The 15,805-nt window shown below is 38.1% G+C and overlaps 1 protein-coding gene across 1 annotated transcript in view; it reads left to right on the top strand.

The window, feature by feature from the left end:
- Nucleotides 1–3,108: 3,108 nt before the first annotated feature.
- Nucleotides 3,109–15,805, top strand: part of LOC143353168 (parapinopsin-like) — a 53,902-nt gene continuing 41,205 nt past the window's right edge. Inside the window, exon 1 of the mRNA XM_076786281.1 lies at nt 3,109–3,309. Coding sequence (XP_076642396.1) covers nt 3,109–3,309 — 201 coding nt within the window. The remainder of the gene's footprint in view (nt 3,310–15,805) is intronic.

Below are 15,805 nucleotides of genomic sequence, written 5' to 3'. Positions count from 1 at the left end.
TTGAGAGTCGCAAAAAGTCGCAGACAAAACTATGAAATTCTTAAACTATAATAAGTAATGTATCCGAATATGCATGAATCTCAGGATATATTTTGCCGTTTTTGTTTTATGTTAATTTGAAGTTTTATATGCAATTAACAAATAAAACCACCGTTGAAAATTTGTACAAAAAAGAAATCCACTTTATTAAATGTATAAAGAATGCATATTCCTTGGTAAGAACTTTCCATTACACAGAATTATTATTGCACTCATTTACAGTTAATATAACAATTTTCGATTTTTGGCACTTTAGAGAGTGCCTCCATGGCCAAATTTTTTTACAAAAATCTAAATTTGGTTACTAATGCATATGCAATGGTAATTAGTCACAAAAAATTAAATTTAACAATAAAATTAATAAGTTGAAAAAAAAGAAAACAATTTTTATGCATAAAAAAATTGTTAAATGATTTTGAAATGAATAATAATATGCATTTCCTGCTAATAAAGAGTTCTGCCAAAGGAAATTTTTGTGCATCGTCAAATAAAAATGTAGTGAGATGTGCCGACTTGTCCGCACTGTGGGTCGCCACGACATTGTCAGCTTTAAACAACTATAAGTTCTAAAGTAGGACGAGGTAGGAAAAGATTGTTGTACGGTTATTTAAAGGAAGTTGTACCGAACATTGTATTCAATTTCGGTCATTTCTTCATTTTCGAGGTCTGTGGACATTTACAAAGCAATACAAATTGATTAGTTTCCAATTTCGAAAAGTCGACTTTTTGGTCAAATGTCACTAAATTCTACGATCCGGACCACTGTGCGCTGTGGCCCGCAGGCCTTCATCCACGATTTGCAATACATTGTTGTTGCTTCTCGGCTATGTTTTCTAGTATTCGACAGTCTTCGCTGAACTGCGCCAGGAAACACATTCTTCGCATAACGGTCGAGTATTTTCATATTTTGCCATGAGCTCGAATTCTGGTAAAAGTAAAATTGAAAATGAACATCGGCAGTTTATCGATAGTTGGACGTACGATTACTTTTTTACTTATATCAATGAAAGTGCTATTTGTTTGATATGCAGTGATAAAATATCTGTGTTGATAAAATATAATATTAAGAGACACTATGATAGTAAACATTCTTTAAATTTTAATAATTTGCAAGAACAATTACGCAAAGACATGGTGGTTCAATTACAAGCAAGTTTAAATTTAAAGCTGCGAAATTCACTTGAGAGTACTGCATCCACCGCAGATAGGGCAGTTCGTGCGAGTTACCTTGTTAGTCAAATTTTGGCAGAAAAGATGAAACGATAGCAGATGCCGCCTTCCCCAATCAAAAGGATATAATTTCCAAAATTAGCTTGTCGCGATTTACAGTCGCAAGGAGAATTGACGAACTATCAGAGATTATTGAGGAAAGTTTGCGGACACATATTTCCAAGTTAGAACGGATTTCTCTAGCTGTGGATGAAAGTTATGACATAAATGATACTGAATGTATTAAATATCCCAATGGAAAAGATTGTTGGAATAAGCACAGATGGAGCTCGAGCCATGTCGAGTATGAATGTTGGTTTGTCGAGATTATTATCGAAAGATATTAAAAATTTAACAGACCGCAAAATATTTATTTCGCATGGTATTTTACACCAAGAAAATTTGGGTGCTAAAGGTTCCAAAAATGTCTAATTTAGTTCCACCTATTATTAAAATTGTAAATTTTATTAGATCTCGAGGACTAAACCATCGTGAGTTTAAAGAATTTTTGAAAGATACGGAAAGCGAATATGGCGATATTCTGTTTAACAGTAAAGTTCGGTGGTTAAGTCGTGATACAATGCTTAAGCGTGTACCAGGGTCTCAAAATAATAAAATCATTAAAGAGACATTAAGAGACCGTAGCGAATATACAGACCGAAATTGGAACTGGCGACGCAACAAAGTATTTAGTGTTGTCTTCGTTGCGGCCCGCGCATAGTATTAGATTTCCACTTTTGGCCCACCGCAGTCCGCGAGTTGCTCATCACTGGGTCAGAGGATACTATTCTTTGATACACTGCCGAACGTAGAAAACGAAGCTTCTTGGCCCGTCACGGGGTGTACCCCGCGGCATTCAGGATAGTTCTGGGACTTTTAAAGGTTAGATATATGGGACATATATCGAGTAAAGACTGCAAATCCCGCGGCAGTGGGTGTTGGAATTCAATGATACCAAAGCGTCTTAGGTATAAGGATTTAGGCGTAAGGGGCGGTTCTCCCAAGGACAGAAGAACTCAGGCGGGGTCATAAAGTCGAGACCGTAGTCTATTAGTCAGTCTGGTAGAAGCAGTTAGCCCGTGCAGGTCGCAACTTTGTAAAGAGCTTTCACTTATGTTATACTATTTACATAAGGATTAAACACAGGATACGCGGAAACATTGTGCCGTTATTTTAAAAAACGCCTTTATAATACTAATAAAGTATATACGGTATAAAGTGTAGTTTGTTGAATAACGTACCATTAAAGAACATTTCCAACAGTGGGGATACTTGTGAGACTATTATCGGCAAGATACTTCGGACAAATATGGAATAAAGACTACAATTGTTCTCCAAAATTCTTTCCGTCACAAAATAACACTCATCGGGAATGAAGTTAATTGGTTATTGGAGGGTTGCGTTAGACTCTTTCGCGGTAGTATCTCTTCATTCATGCCTCCTCGTCGAATCTTCCTCGGGCAATTGAGATAGGGATATCGGGTCGACGACAGAACAGAGAGAGAGGGAGAGAATGTAATTTTGCGCATGCTGGTTTTTCGCGTCGAAGGGGGTTGGTTGTAGCCGGCCGTGTTGGGTGCTAAAGACTGCGTGCAGTCGGAGGAGAGGGGGTAGTATCGGTCGGGCTTTATATAAGGGTAGGTAGACTTCGTGATATCGCCAATAGTTTTGATTGATGCGTGCGGTCCACTGTTCGCGTCGACGTTAGAGAGGGCGAGAGTACGCGGCAGTGAAAAGTAGAAGAACGTAAAAGACAAAGAGGGAAGGTCTCTCAGTTGTCCGGAGTGTCGGTTGCACGTTGCGGTTTCCGTTACACGGTACCGGAAGTGTAAATCTTTTTTGTTGACAACGAAGAGAACAATGACGTTGAATCACAGTACCTTAGTCCCAGAATACATCAACGATAATTATGTTCCTCCAGCTGTTTACGTCGGGGTTGCGTTCGCCCTCGCCCTCATCGAATTCTTCGGGCTTATAATGAACTTGACGGTCGCCGTCATAATTGTCAAGGACGCCCGCAACCTGTGGACACCGGTAAACGTCATCCTGCTCAACCTGGTCGTGAGTAATCTGACTTGAATATCTCAAAATTCAATCGAAATTAGACGATAGCGCGTGTAATCTCAACAATCGTAGTCTCGGAAATCAGGACTGCGTGCTGGATTTTATGCGTTTACGAGAAAAATGAGTAGGTGCAATTTGAAACAGTAGAAACGCCGGAAGACTGTACACGTAGAGAAGATGAAAATTATTAATGGAAGATACAGTATTTACTCGATATATGTCCACGACACGGGTCTACTCAGGGATATATGTCGGCTGGAAGATACTATTCATTGATACACTGCCGAACATAGAAAAAGACAGCGAAGCTCTTGGCCCCTCACGGGGTATACCCCGCGGCAGTGGGAATAGTTCTGGGACTTTTATCGGCTAGGTATTTGGGACATATACCGAGTAAACACTGTATATCCCGCGATAGTGAGGATAGTTCTGGGACTTTCATGGGCTAGATTTTTGGGACATATATCGAGTAAAGACTGTAAATCAGAGTTGGGCAAAAATTTATTTTAAAATTTCGAATACAAACAACTGAAAGCTATCTTTTATTCGAACTCATTTCTCTCGGATACATATTCACCACAGTTTATCCGTCAGATACTTTTCACGATTTTCATTTGTCGTCCGTGGGTCATCCGAATCGCGAAGTAACGGCTATGCGTATTCGACGCCTCTAGCGGCGAGAATTTATTTGAGAGAATTTATTCGAAGATACAGCTGACACAGACGAGATATAGGAGTAGACCAATCACCAATCATGTATTTTTCTGTCTCACGCTCGGGGGGCTCTAGAGCCCCCGTACCATTCCGTGTCACATGCTACCGTATCATACAGAACTAATATTGTGGAACCAATATTCTACAATGGCGCTGTTAATAAATTTAATTATTTGGGATTGAAGAAAGATTGAACAACAATATTTATAATAAGTAGTTTTGAACATTTTTTAAGGATAATTAAATTTACAAAACAAAAAGAATTATTTAAAAATACAAAATATATTTCAGTATATACCATTAAACCTGATTCTTTTTAATTTTTTCAGTTGAAATTTCACTTTGGCATCTTTTTTAGTTCAAAAGTTATAGCAAAATGTGCAACCGGGAATCGAATGCATAGCGCATTCCAGACAGAGTTGGGCACTATTTAGATAACAAATTAGTTAAATAATGATTCGAATAAAAGATATTTTATTTTTATTCGTTACTCGAAGGTTCGAATAAAAAAAGTATCTTTGTCGAATAAATAATTTTATTCGACGAGAATTTATCGGACGAATACAGACAATTTTTTTATTCGAAGCGGATTTATTCGAACTTGGAATAAATTTTCATCTTTTATCTGTATCTTTTATTCAAAGGCTTCGAATAAATCTTCGAATAACTTTTGCCAGCTCGAATAAACGACGACGAGGTCCGACGAACGCCGATCTTCAAAGACCCAGCGATTGACAAACGGCATACAATGTAAGCAGATGGAGAATCGCGCACGAATGAAAGTTTAAACTTTGAGATTTTTCAATATACCTCCATAAAATTGCGGCGAGTGAATTGAGGGGCTTTTCCTGATGAAAATGAATCCGAACTCGAGTGTAATCGAACAATTTTATTGATACGTAATATTACGATAAAAATTACAATCTTGTTGAAGATAATCCAAATGATGTCGTGTTTGGACTCATTTTCATCGGGATAAGCTCTGCAACTTATTCGTATTAAAAATACTATTCGCATTAAAAATATAAAAGCTTAAATTGCCAATAATACTCGTTTCTCTATCAACATTAAGAATCAATAAAAATTGTTCGACTACACTCGAGTTTGGACTCATTTTCTTCAGGAAAAGCCCCTCACAATTCACTCGTCACAATTTTATGAAGGTATATTGAAAAATCTAAAAATTTGAACTTTCATTCGATGCGGGATTCGACCCCGGACGCAAAGATTCTCAGCCGGAGACGTTACGGCCTGCGCCAACCGAAACTGTTGAGAGTCAGAGTCATATATTGAAATGTAACGCAAATAAAATATTTTATATTGCAGTTTTAAGTTTCTACACTGTTTTCCTCGATATAAAAATGTTCAATATTACATAATACACCTACAAAACGGTCAGAAGGCATCGAAACAATTGATTTTTTTTTAACGACGATGCAATTTATAAAAAATTCCGAAAAAATTGAGAAAAATTGTTTCAGTAATATCTAACTACTGAATTTTTATAAAACTGGTATCTCTGAAACTTCAATTCGAAATGTGCACTTTCTTCAAATGATTGGACATCCAATTATCCAATTTTCTTAAACATGTTTATGATGAAAATGTCTGAAAAAAATGTTTCAGACAAAATTGACTTGTTTTTTCCGGTAGAATCTAAATATGTAACATTTTATAGGGGGTTCCATTTAAAATTACAAAGGTACCCCCCCTCCCCCGTTAAAAGGGAAGGGAGGCCACTTCACGTTTATGTAGTCAGAAAGGCCCTTCAGTTCCATGCAATTTAAGACTAAGAACTTTAAAATCGATGGCATAGTTTTTTCGAGATATTGAGCTGTTCAGAGTTATGTGGGCCACCCTGTATGTGAGGTGTCCGAAATTGTCGTCAGTCCGCCTGTCGGACTTCGCGGGGTCGTAAATCCCGTTTCGCCTGCTCGCGGGCGATATTCGGGCCTTGACGGAGTTACGGGATAGCTACGTCTAGTTGAAATGAAACTCGACGTTTTTTGGAACAACACTTCAATATATTTTAACTTAACATTCACAAGTCAGTTGGCGAGGTATGACGCGTACTGTTATGCCGCAGGAAGGGGTAGATGAAGAGTATCCTCGAATAAACTCCAAACTCTTCCAGCACAACTTAGGTTTATTTGGGAATAGGTCGCCAAGCAAGAATACAAGCGATTTTGTACACGACGAATAACTTTATAACAAACGAGTCGACTGACGGGCTACTTGTAGCTTCTTCTCTGTCTGTCTCTCTGTGTCCGCGCCCTTTCGCAGGGCCTTATATAAGAGTACAACTATGGAAGTTTGGTGGGGATGGATGACACTAGCCCTTAGAGATAGGGAATGACGTGGAGGTCGGAGTTTTCGCAGGGTTGGACTTTAACATGAAATCTCTGTACCGGTGAGTAATTTTGCCTTACAAGGGAACATATTCAAGTGCGAATTTCCGATTTTGATGAAACTTATGTGACATATAGTTCTTTGAAAAATATTTGACACGTATTTTTTTTTATCGGCAACCATCCACTTTGAAGGGGTGAAAACAGCCCTCAAAGTTGGGGGTCAAAACCATATTTTTTGAAATATCTCGGAAACCAGAGGTCGAAAAAATTTGAATTTTTTTTTAAATTGTGTGTTTTTCAATGAGAAATGTAGTCGCGCAAGAAAAATTTAACAAAAGTCTTTTGTTTAAACAATATATTGAAAATTTGATTTTTTTTTGCAGTTTCTCTTATTTATTGTTAGTTCATTTTAATGTAAACTTGGGTGTGTGATCTTTGATCAAAATTAGGGTTTACATGTTTCAGGATTTTTTTTTTTTTTGCCATTTAACAATAATTATGCATTATGGAAGATAGTCTTGCATCTGCCGTGCGTAGGAAGGAATTGTGGCTTGTTTTATCGAAATATAAGTATTTACTATAAACGTGTATAGTATTTTAAACAATACCACTGGGTTATGTGTCGTTTATTGTTTTATTAGTAGCTAAAGAAGGTGGCGCAGGTAGCAGCGTGACGCGGTGCTAATTACCGCGGCGGAGTAAGGGTACCGACTTTTATAGCCAATTCGCCTGTGAATTTCTGCAATCGTTGGGCCTTCGGTCAAAATATCCCTGCAGCCTTTTTAAACTGTGAATCCTCGAACCTGGAGTTTCCCTCGTCATTTATAGTAGCTCTAAAAAGAGCTGATTTTGAAAGAAGTGCTGTCCACAAAGATTATTCTACATAATTCTGGCAATATTGATGTCCTGTGATTGTTGGGCCTTCGGTCAAAATATCCCTGCAGCCTTTTTAAACTATGAATCCTCGAACCTGGAGTTTCCCTCGTCATTTATGGTAGCTCTGAAAAGAGCTGATTTTGAAAGAAGTGGTGTCCACAAAGATTATTCTACATAATTCTGGCAATAATGATACTCGATGATAAAATGAGAAAAACATAAATGTTCTTTGCACCAAGAACATTTCAGTACGACTACATTTGAACAATGGAAACACGTTAAACCATCTAATTTTGTAAAGCAGAACTCTACGGGATTTTCAAATTCTCCTGGCCGTTCTTCTATATATCCACTGCGGAACCAAGCATATTGAAACAGCCGTTTATAACGCGCAGCTGATAATTGGTTGTGGATTAATGACTGTAATTTAATAATATTATTTCTTGCGTGTAGATTAAAATCAATATTTAACAATATTGCAAGATCGGAAAGTTTTCTTGCAAAATTCTTCCAAATGCGGAATCCATACACGTCAAGTGGTTGGATTAATGGCGTCGTATTTTTTGGTATCGTCAATACCTCTAATTGTTTGTCTTCTGGCAGGGCGTTACGTATGATCTCGTCGTTGTATCCATTCCACGAGTCAAGAAGTAAAACAGAATTTTCTGGAGCAGATGGGAGAAATACTTCAATCAACCACGTTCTAAATAACTCCTTCGTTAGTTTTCCCGATGTGGAAGCTTCAATATGTACATTAGGTGCCGTGAACACACTTCTTCGTACACGAGGTCCTAACTGCCCTTTGACTTCTTTCAAAACAATATATAATGGCGATAGCAACTGTCCGTCAGCTGAAATTGTGGGCTGGATAGTGTAGCTGTGCGTTGTTGAAGATATCGATTGGACAAGAGCACCCGTTTCTTTTTCACCTTTGTGTGAAAGTGTTCGACCAGAGTGCAATTCCAACTGGAACCCACTTTGATCACTGTTGAAAATATTGCTTGCGCCATAATTTTCAAAATACCCTTTCACATGATTCACAAAATCTTCTGCTGCTGCGGTCAAATCTGTTAAATGGTTAGTATGATGGCGGGTAACGAGTTTCGTCGTTTTTCTCGATACTATATTATAGTTTTCTTTAAACTTCCACAACCAAAAGGACGATGCCTGGAATCCTTCTAAATTTATTGATAAATTTTCGTGCATTGCCCACCGTCTCAAATCTACGTCGTGTACCAAAATTTTATTATTTCTCGCTACAATAAATTTTTCAAGTGTAGCATGTGCAATTGCTGTAAGTTTATCGTAACGAGATCCGCCTGTATTAATTTGCTCTTCCCATCTGTATAAATCTGATTTTCTCTTCAATTTCTTGTATTTGTTCTTCACAGTTTCGAAGTTTAGTGGTCTTTTTCTTCCACTCTTCCAAAAATCTACAGCTTTCTTCTTATAATCTAAATCAATGCCTCCAAATTCTATTTCTTCTGGACTCTCGTCTGGAGAACTTGAAGACGACGGTTTAGATGTTGACGCTGATTCCAAATCTTCTTCATCTTCGGGAACATTAAATGAAGTCGGTTCGTCTGTTAGGTCATCGAATATTAATTCCTGTTGCGTTTCGAAATTCATGTACCCTGCTTCTCTGTAGCTATTAATCAGGTCTATAATTATGTTTGCCAGTTCAATTTCCTTTCCATTCGTGGGTGTTCCCTCGTTATTGTTACTGCTATATGTTGCCATCAAAATATTTATAACGTTCACCGGATTGACCTTCATGTTTGTAAAAACGAATCTAACAATACAAATAAACAATAAGCAAAAGCAAAATTAATATAATGTTCGAACTTTATTATTGCCAGAAATTATTTGATATATGTGGCACCGTTTTAAAAATCCGAAAGAAGTAGCCTTAACTTCTTGATATGTACGTTGCTTTACAAACCGTAATGCAGAAAGACTAATAGCACATACAGCAAAGTGCCCATATTTATACATTCTGAAGACTGTTTTACGTTTCCCCCTCTCTCACTCTAACAACCAATGGAATTGTTTGAAAATATTTGGGTCCTTCTTAAATGCTGTATATAACCGAGGTAAAACTGATGTGCGGCATTGGCACCAGCTCTTTTCAGAGCTACCATAAATGACGAGGGAAACTCCAGGTTCGAGGATTCATAGTTTAAAAAGGCTGCAGGGATATTTTGACCGAAGGCCCAACAATCACAGGACATCAATATTGCCAGAATTATGTAGAATAATCTTTGTGGACAGCACTTCTTTCAAAATCAGCTCTTTTTAGAGCTACCATAAATGACGAGGGAAACTCCAGGTTCGAGGATTCACAGTTTAAAAAGGCTGCAGGGATATTTTGACCGAAGGCCCAACGATTGCAGAAATTCACAGGCGAATTGGCTATAAAAGTCGGTACCCTTACTCCGCCGCGGTAATTAGCACCGCGTCACGCTGCTACCTGCGCCACCTTCTTTAGCTACTAATAAAACAATAAACGACACATAACCCAGTGGTATTGTTTAAAATACTATACACGTTTATAGTAAATACTTATATTTCGATAAAACAAGCCACAATTCCTTCCTACGCACGGCAGATGCAAGACTATCTTCCATAATGCATAATTATTGTTAAATGGCAAAAAAAAAAAAAATCCTGAAACATGTAAACCCTAATTTTGATCAAAGATCACACACCCAAGTTTACATTAAAATGAACTAACAATAAATAAGAGAAACTGCAAAAAAAAATCAAATTTTCAATATATTGTTTAAACAAAAGACTTTTGTTAAATTTTTCTTGCGCGACTACATTTCTCATTGAAAAACACACAATTTAAAAAAAAAATTCAAATTTTTTCGACCTCTGGTTTCCGAGGTATTTCAAAAAATATGGTTTTGACCCCCAACTTTGAGGGCTGTTTTCACCCCTTCAAAGTGGATGGTTGCCGATAAAAAAAAATACGTGTCAAATATTTTTCAAAGAACTATATGTCACATAAGTTTCATCAAAATCGGAAATTCGCACTTGAATATGTTCCCTTGTTAGTCTAGTAGATGAGAAAGCCCGTGAGTTCTGACTCATCTATTTGTCTGACTTATCTATAGAGAATAGATAAGTCCGGTAGTCTCGCATAACAGTACAACGAGTTTCTCGACGCGATCGATTTGTGTTCTCTTCGAGGTATCTTATAGTAAAAAGTAAATTCTTCAAAAAAGAAATGGAATTTCAATTAATCTTCATCCGTATCATTAATTAGTTATATTACAAATGTATTCAAATTTTAATGAATAAAAATTATTGAAATATAAAAAAATATGATTCCTTTTATATAATACGGAATTAGCTTTACTTACCTTATGGTAATAACTAAGCGTTCATCAATACTGATTGGATTCTGAATAAAATTACTCCATTGGACATTAATTTTTGGACGTAGCAATTCTAAAATCCGATCAAATGCTACGATCGACATTCTAAAATACTGTTTAAATTTATCGGGATGCTGCCTCAACTTAAAAAATATAAACGATTAAATTCCCCACTTCCTTCTTTATCTTTATTAATAGGATGGACTGACCACTTCCTAATTCTGCGTCTTACACAATTTGAAGTTAATATATAATATTTAGTAAGAATATTGTCGGCCAACATGAGGTTTCGAAGTCTTCGTGACGGCATTTCGATGCATACTAAAGAAAAAGTAGATGGTTTGTTCCTCGTTACTAACCGCGTCACTATAAACACGCACCGCATCGCTTTGCTCACCGCACAGCTCTGTTCTCCGCTATGCTCGCCTCGCCGCTCCACTATAACCTCGTACTTAGCTTTCTGCGGTTCGGTGTCGTGTCGTCTATAAAGTCAATTCGGGCTCTTCTTCTATTGGTTAATGGGTGGTGCATTTGGTCGTCGGAGTGGGGATGCGATTTGGTGGAATTGTGTTTAGATGATCTGAATGGATTAGGTGTGAGGGATATGGGAAAGATGGTCTGGAAAATTAAATGTTTGTATATTGCCCTTTCAATGGGCTCGTTCACGGAGGTCTCCAAGTGGTGTCCGATGACACTCCAAATCTTGGGACCGTCGCTTCGCCTAAAGTGTTTTGGCTATCGCAGCCGACCGTGTTTATCATAACTCACGTTCGGTCTGTGTGGGACCGAACAATATGTATTTATTTCTTTTCGCGTTGCTTCCTCTCATCAGCGGACACGGACAGCACCACTCTTGAAGTTTCTCCTGCCTACAAACAAAAAGGGCCTTACATTAGGACGTGATATGTGTTCTGTTCTCATTGTAGAATCGACATATTTCGAAGAAAAAAAATTTTTTTAATTCTAGAATAATGTATATACTCACTTTGCCATTTCGACTTATGAGGTGAAATGTCTTCAATTATAACTACACAGCACAGTGCAGACACGATCTCGAAGTAAAAAAGCCATTCATGCTAACACACATCCTAAACGCGCCAAATCCGCCCACCAACTGAACGATCTCATAAGAATCATAAAAAATAGAATCGCGCGGACACCGCGTGGATTTTGTTTCCTGCGGTTCATCGGCGGCAGTCGCGCGGGCCAGTGGTCTGTCTCCCTCTCTCACTCGCACGCACACTCTTCGCGCTCTTTTCTCTCTCTCTCTCTCTATCTCTCTCTCTCGTACGTACGCTCTCTGCGCTTCGCCTTCCACAACACGGCGCATTGTCTTTCATGACAAATTGTCTTTCACGCAGCATTTTACCTTTATTACGCATCGAAACTTAAATAAAATACCTTTTCCCACCCTACACAGGAAGATTTACTTCAATTTTTCCCGATATTTACTGTTAGAACAAGGTTACGTCCGTTCTTAGTGCGACGGACCTGCCTTCTATAACGAAGCCAAAGTTTGGCTCCAAATACCGCATGATTCCGCATGGAATTTTACGTGGAGACTTGGCATGGATTTTGACATCCATCTGTATCCGCATTTGACTAGGAATTTGGCGACGAAATCATACCAAATGAGGACCAAATTCTGCTTTGAGCAGGGTTTGGTACCAAATACATAAGTCTTTTGCTCGCAATGTATTCAGCACACATTCCACTCGATTTGGTCGAGTAGGCATTTGGCTAACTGGGTACGTATGGAGAAATGTTATTTACGTTCAAGATTTATGAAAATTGTATTTCTATAATTTGGAAACGTGGTATCTATATTTATTAATATTGTATTGGTAAAGATAATTGTAGATATATAACAAGATGACACCAAATTAAAAAATATAATTTGAACATATAGTCATAACATCACATATGTACATAACTCGTCAATCATTTGTATTTGACCAGATTGATCATTTTTGTGGATCTAGTTCCAACATTTATCGTTCGTCAGCGTAGAGGGCGTAAGAAAACCAGATGTTTACATGTGAGACACGAAACCGCATATGGTGATTGGTCTACTCGTATGCCTCGTCTGTGCAGCTGATGAGTTGCAAAGTATCTTTGACTTTTATTCGAGAGCTCGAGGCAGCGCCACCATTTATTCGACGGTGAATTTCGGCAGATACTCGCAACACAAAATGTATCTTTGATTTTCGACGTACGATTTCCGCGTAACCTGGAGATTTATTCGAATGCTCGATGTAGGGAAAACGATTTATTCGATTTTTTATTCGTGACGAGCATGAGGAATAGATGAAAATCACATGTATCTTTTATTCGAAATTGTATTCGAAGCTCGGATAAAAGACCGAGCGACGTTGCCAAGTCGTAATACTTACGTTGAAATATGCAAGTACGTACTATACTATGGTATAGTGACTCCCATTAATATTCGAACACTATTTATTATTTAATCAATTGTTTAAACAAATACATTTTTATTATTTAAACAAATGTTTAAACCAGTACATTTTTATTACTTAAACGATTGTTTAAACAAACAAATTTTTAATTACTTACACAATTTACGTCACGTTTTGCAGTGTTACGAGCCAGGGCTGCGAGCAACGCGAGAGGCCGGCGAGGGGGTTATTACCCCTTGAATATGGTTTCTATTTGTTAGTTAATGTTGAAATCTTTGTTGATTTGAATTTAAGATTAGTAAGCCTCCTAACTTATATATAATTTAATTGATACAATCCGAGCGGTAAGATTGTATCATGTGGGAACGTTCAATTATTAGATTAGGATATTAGGCAATAATTAAGAGTTGTAGATTACGCGAGTTAACAAACAAGACAAATATATTCTGAATTAAGATAATTACAAATGTAGTTGTTTGTGTCGCGAATGAATGTAGTAAGTATACAATTCGAGAAATTGTTACCTATGCTGCACGGTGTTGACGCACTGGCAATATGGGGTCGGAGAGCGATTGTTGAAAGCCAAATAGAATATACACCGAACTAACGGAATCTATATGGTTACGTTTGATTCGAAAGGGACTTTCCCGATCTCACTAGAACTGACTATTACGCGTGTAACGCGACGTGACTGCACGATTACTATACCGCGACCGAATCACTTCTGAATCTCGACTGAACCGAAGAGGATGAAAATGAATGGGTTTATATACCCTAAAAATGAGAGGGAAATGTGTCTGTTTTATTCTACGGACGCATACTCGCATTTATCGTTTCGAGTGAGTTTAAGGTTTTGCAGCTGAATCTTTGTTTAAAAGGGTAAAACGGAGGGTTAGCCAGGGTGTTTCCTATCAAAGACTATCTTGACAAAACATTCCAGAAGGGAATATAGCGGAGATAGCTCTTGTGGCGCGAAACCGGTCAAAAGGCGCGAAGCGTTCACGTGAACAAGAAGCAGAGATAAAGATCGATTGCGAGATAGCTAGTTAGAGCGTTAGAAACGAACAGGACGAGCGAGAAAGCCGGCGAAACGATGATAATCGATCGTAACCCGTCTCGTCGGCGCGGGCCAATTAGAGAGCGAGCTAGCAATCGATTCTTGATCTCGCTTCTCTCCGCGATCCAGCCAATTGCGGGGCGCCGATCCGCGTCGGCGCGGGAACGCTGCCGACACATTCAGCCAATCTCAAACACCGCCCCTTTTTAAGCACTAAGCACCGCGCTGAACAAATTGACCTTTTTTTTTTTAGCAAAATTGTCTGGCAAGGGTAGTTTGAAATTTTCTATTAATTGGGTATTTAACACATCAATATTTTTCTCACACTTACAGCCAAAGCTAAAATGGCGCCCCTAAATTTTGGCGCCCCGGGCAAATGCCCGGGTTGTCCCCCCCCCCCTAGAGCGGGCCCTGACTTTATGGTATTTAAAGGGTTCGTAATTATGTAATTTTAAGATGTTATGAGTTGAATCAACTGAAATACCACACGCGGAAGTTACTTTTCGTACCGAAGTTGACGGATTTTCTTCAAAATGTAAGAGGACTTCTAACTTTTTATCTTCAGAAAGAAGACATTTCTGATTATGACACTTATTTTGGAAAGACCCTGTTTCCTCCAAACGCTTGGCACACAAAACAAACTGATTTTCATTTGGTTGCACTCTGTGCGGATATTCTTCTAGGTATTTGAATTTACTTCGTCTTTTATTTCTATTGCACTAGTAATAAATGCGTACCATATCCGCCTTCTCGTCCACCGAATAACGATACATTACTATGCGATATTACTAATCGGTTTCGGAAGTAATACTGAAATTATCTAAGTCTAAACTGAAATTAGCTATAAACACTGAATGTAAATGACAACATCATCCGATTCGTATGAATAAGGAAAATTTGTAAACACATTGGTATGAAATATTCAAAATGTTTCTTCCACTTCTGATCTTGCATGACCTTGAAGGTCACTGTGCAGTATACGGATGAATTCGTCTAGACGCACGCTTTCCTGTGATGTACAAGAATATACAACATTCCATTAAAAAAAATGAAGGTCACCTTTATATCTAACAACATAGTATAAACACAAAAATATTACATACGCCATTGTGTTGCGTATAAAAAACAGTACTAATTGTTCCTCTTTCATTTTTTTTAATATTAACTATTTACAAGAAAAACGCTGGCTAGTAATAGTATGAACACCCTATATATGTCGCAAATGCCTAACCGATAAAAGTCCCAGAACTATCCTTACTGCCGCGGGGTATACCCCGCGAAGGGCCAAAAAACCTCGGCCGCCACCTAGAGATTCGCTGTCCTTTTCTACGTTCGGCGTTGATCGAAGTATCTCCTGGTCGATATATGTCCCTCGCTAGACCCGTGGTTTGGACACAAATCGAGTAAACCACTGTATACCGCAGGCATCCGTCGCGTCGTCCATATTTCATTTTGTTTAAATGGAGAGAAGTTTCCAAGCTCGTAGAAGCGTAATTGGGGGGTGGTCCCTGCGGAAAGGCATTTCTTGTCATAGCATCGGAAATGCCCGAAAAATTGCAATAACATGTGAATAAAGAATGATATTTGGTACATTATTAAAACAAATGGTGATATTTTGATTGATACTTGACTTTCAGGTTTTGTCCGTAGCTGTTACCGGGTTTTGAAATAACAAAATAATCTTTAATTCTCGGA

This window comes from Halictus rubicundus, chromosome 1 (genome assembly GCF_050948215.1).
Source record: "Halictus rubicundus isolate RS-2024b chromosome 1, iyHalRubi1_principal, whole genome shotgun sequence".
In the NCBI taxonomy this organism is placed as follows: domain Eukaryota; kingdom Metazoa; phylum Arthropoda; class Insecta; order Hymenoptera; family Halictidae; genus Halictus; species Halictus rubicundus.
This window is presented reverse-complemented; position numbering and strand designations above follow the sequence as displayed.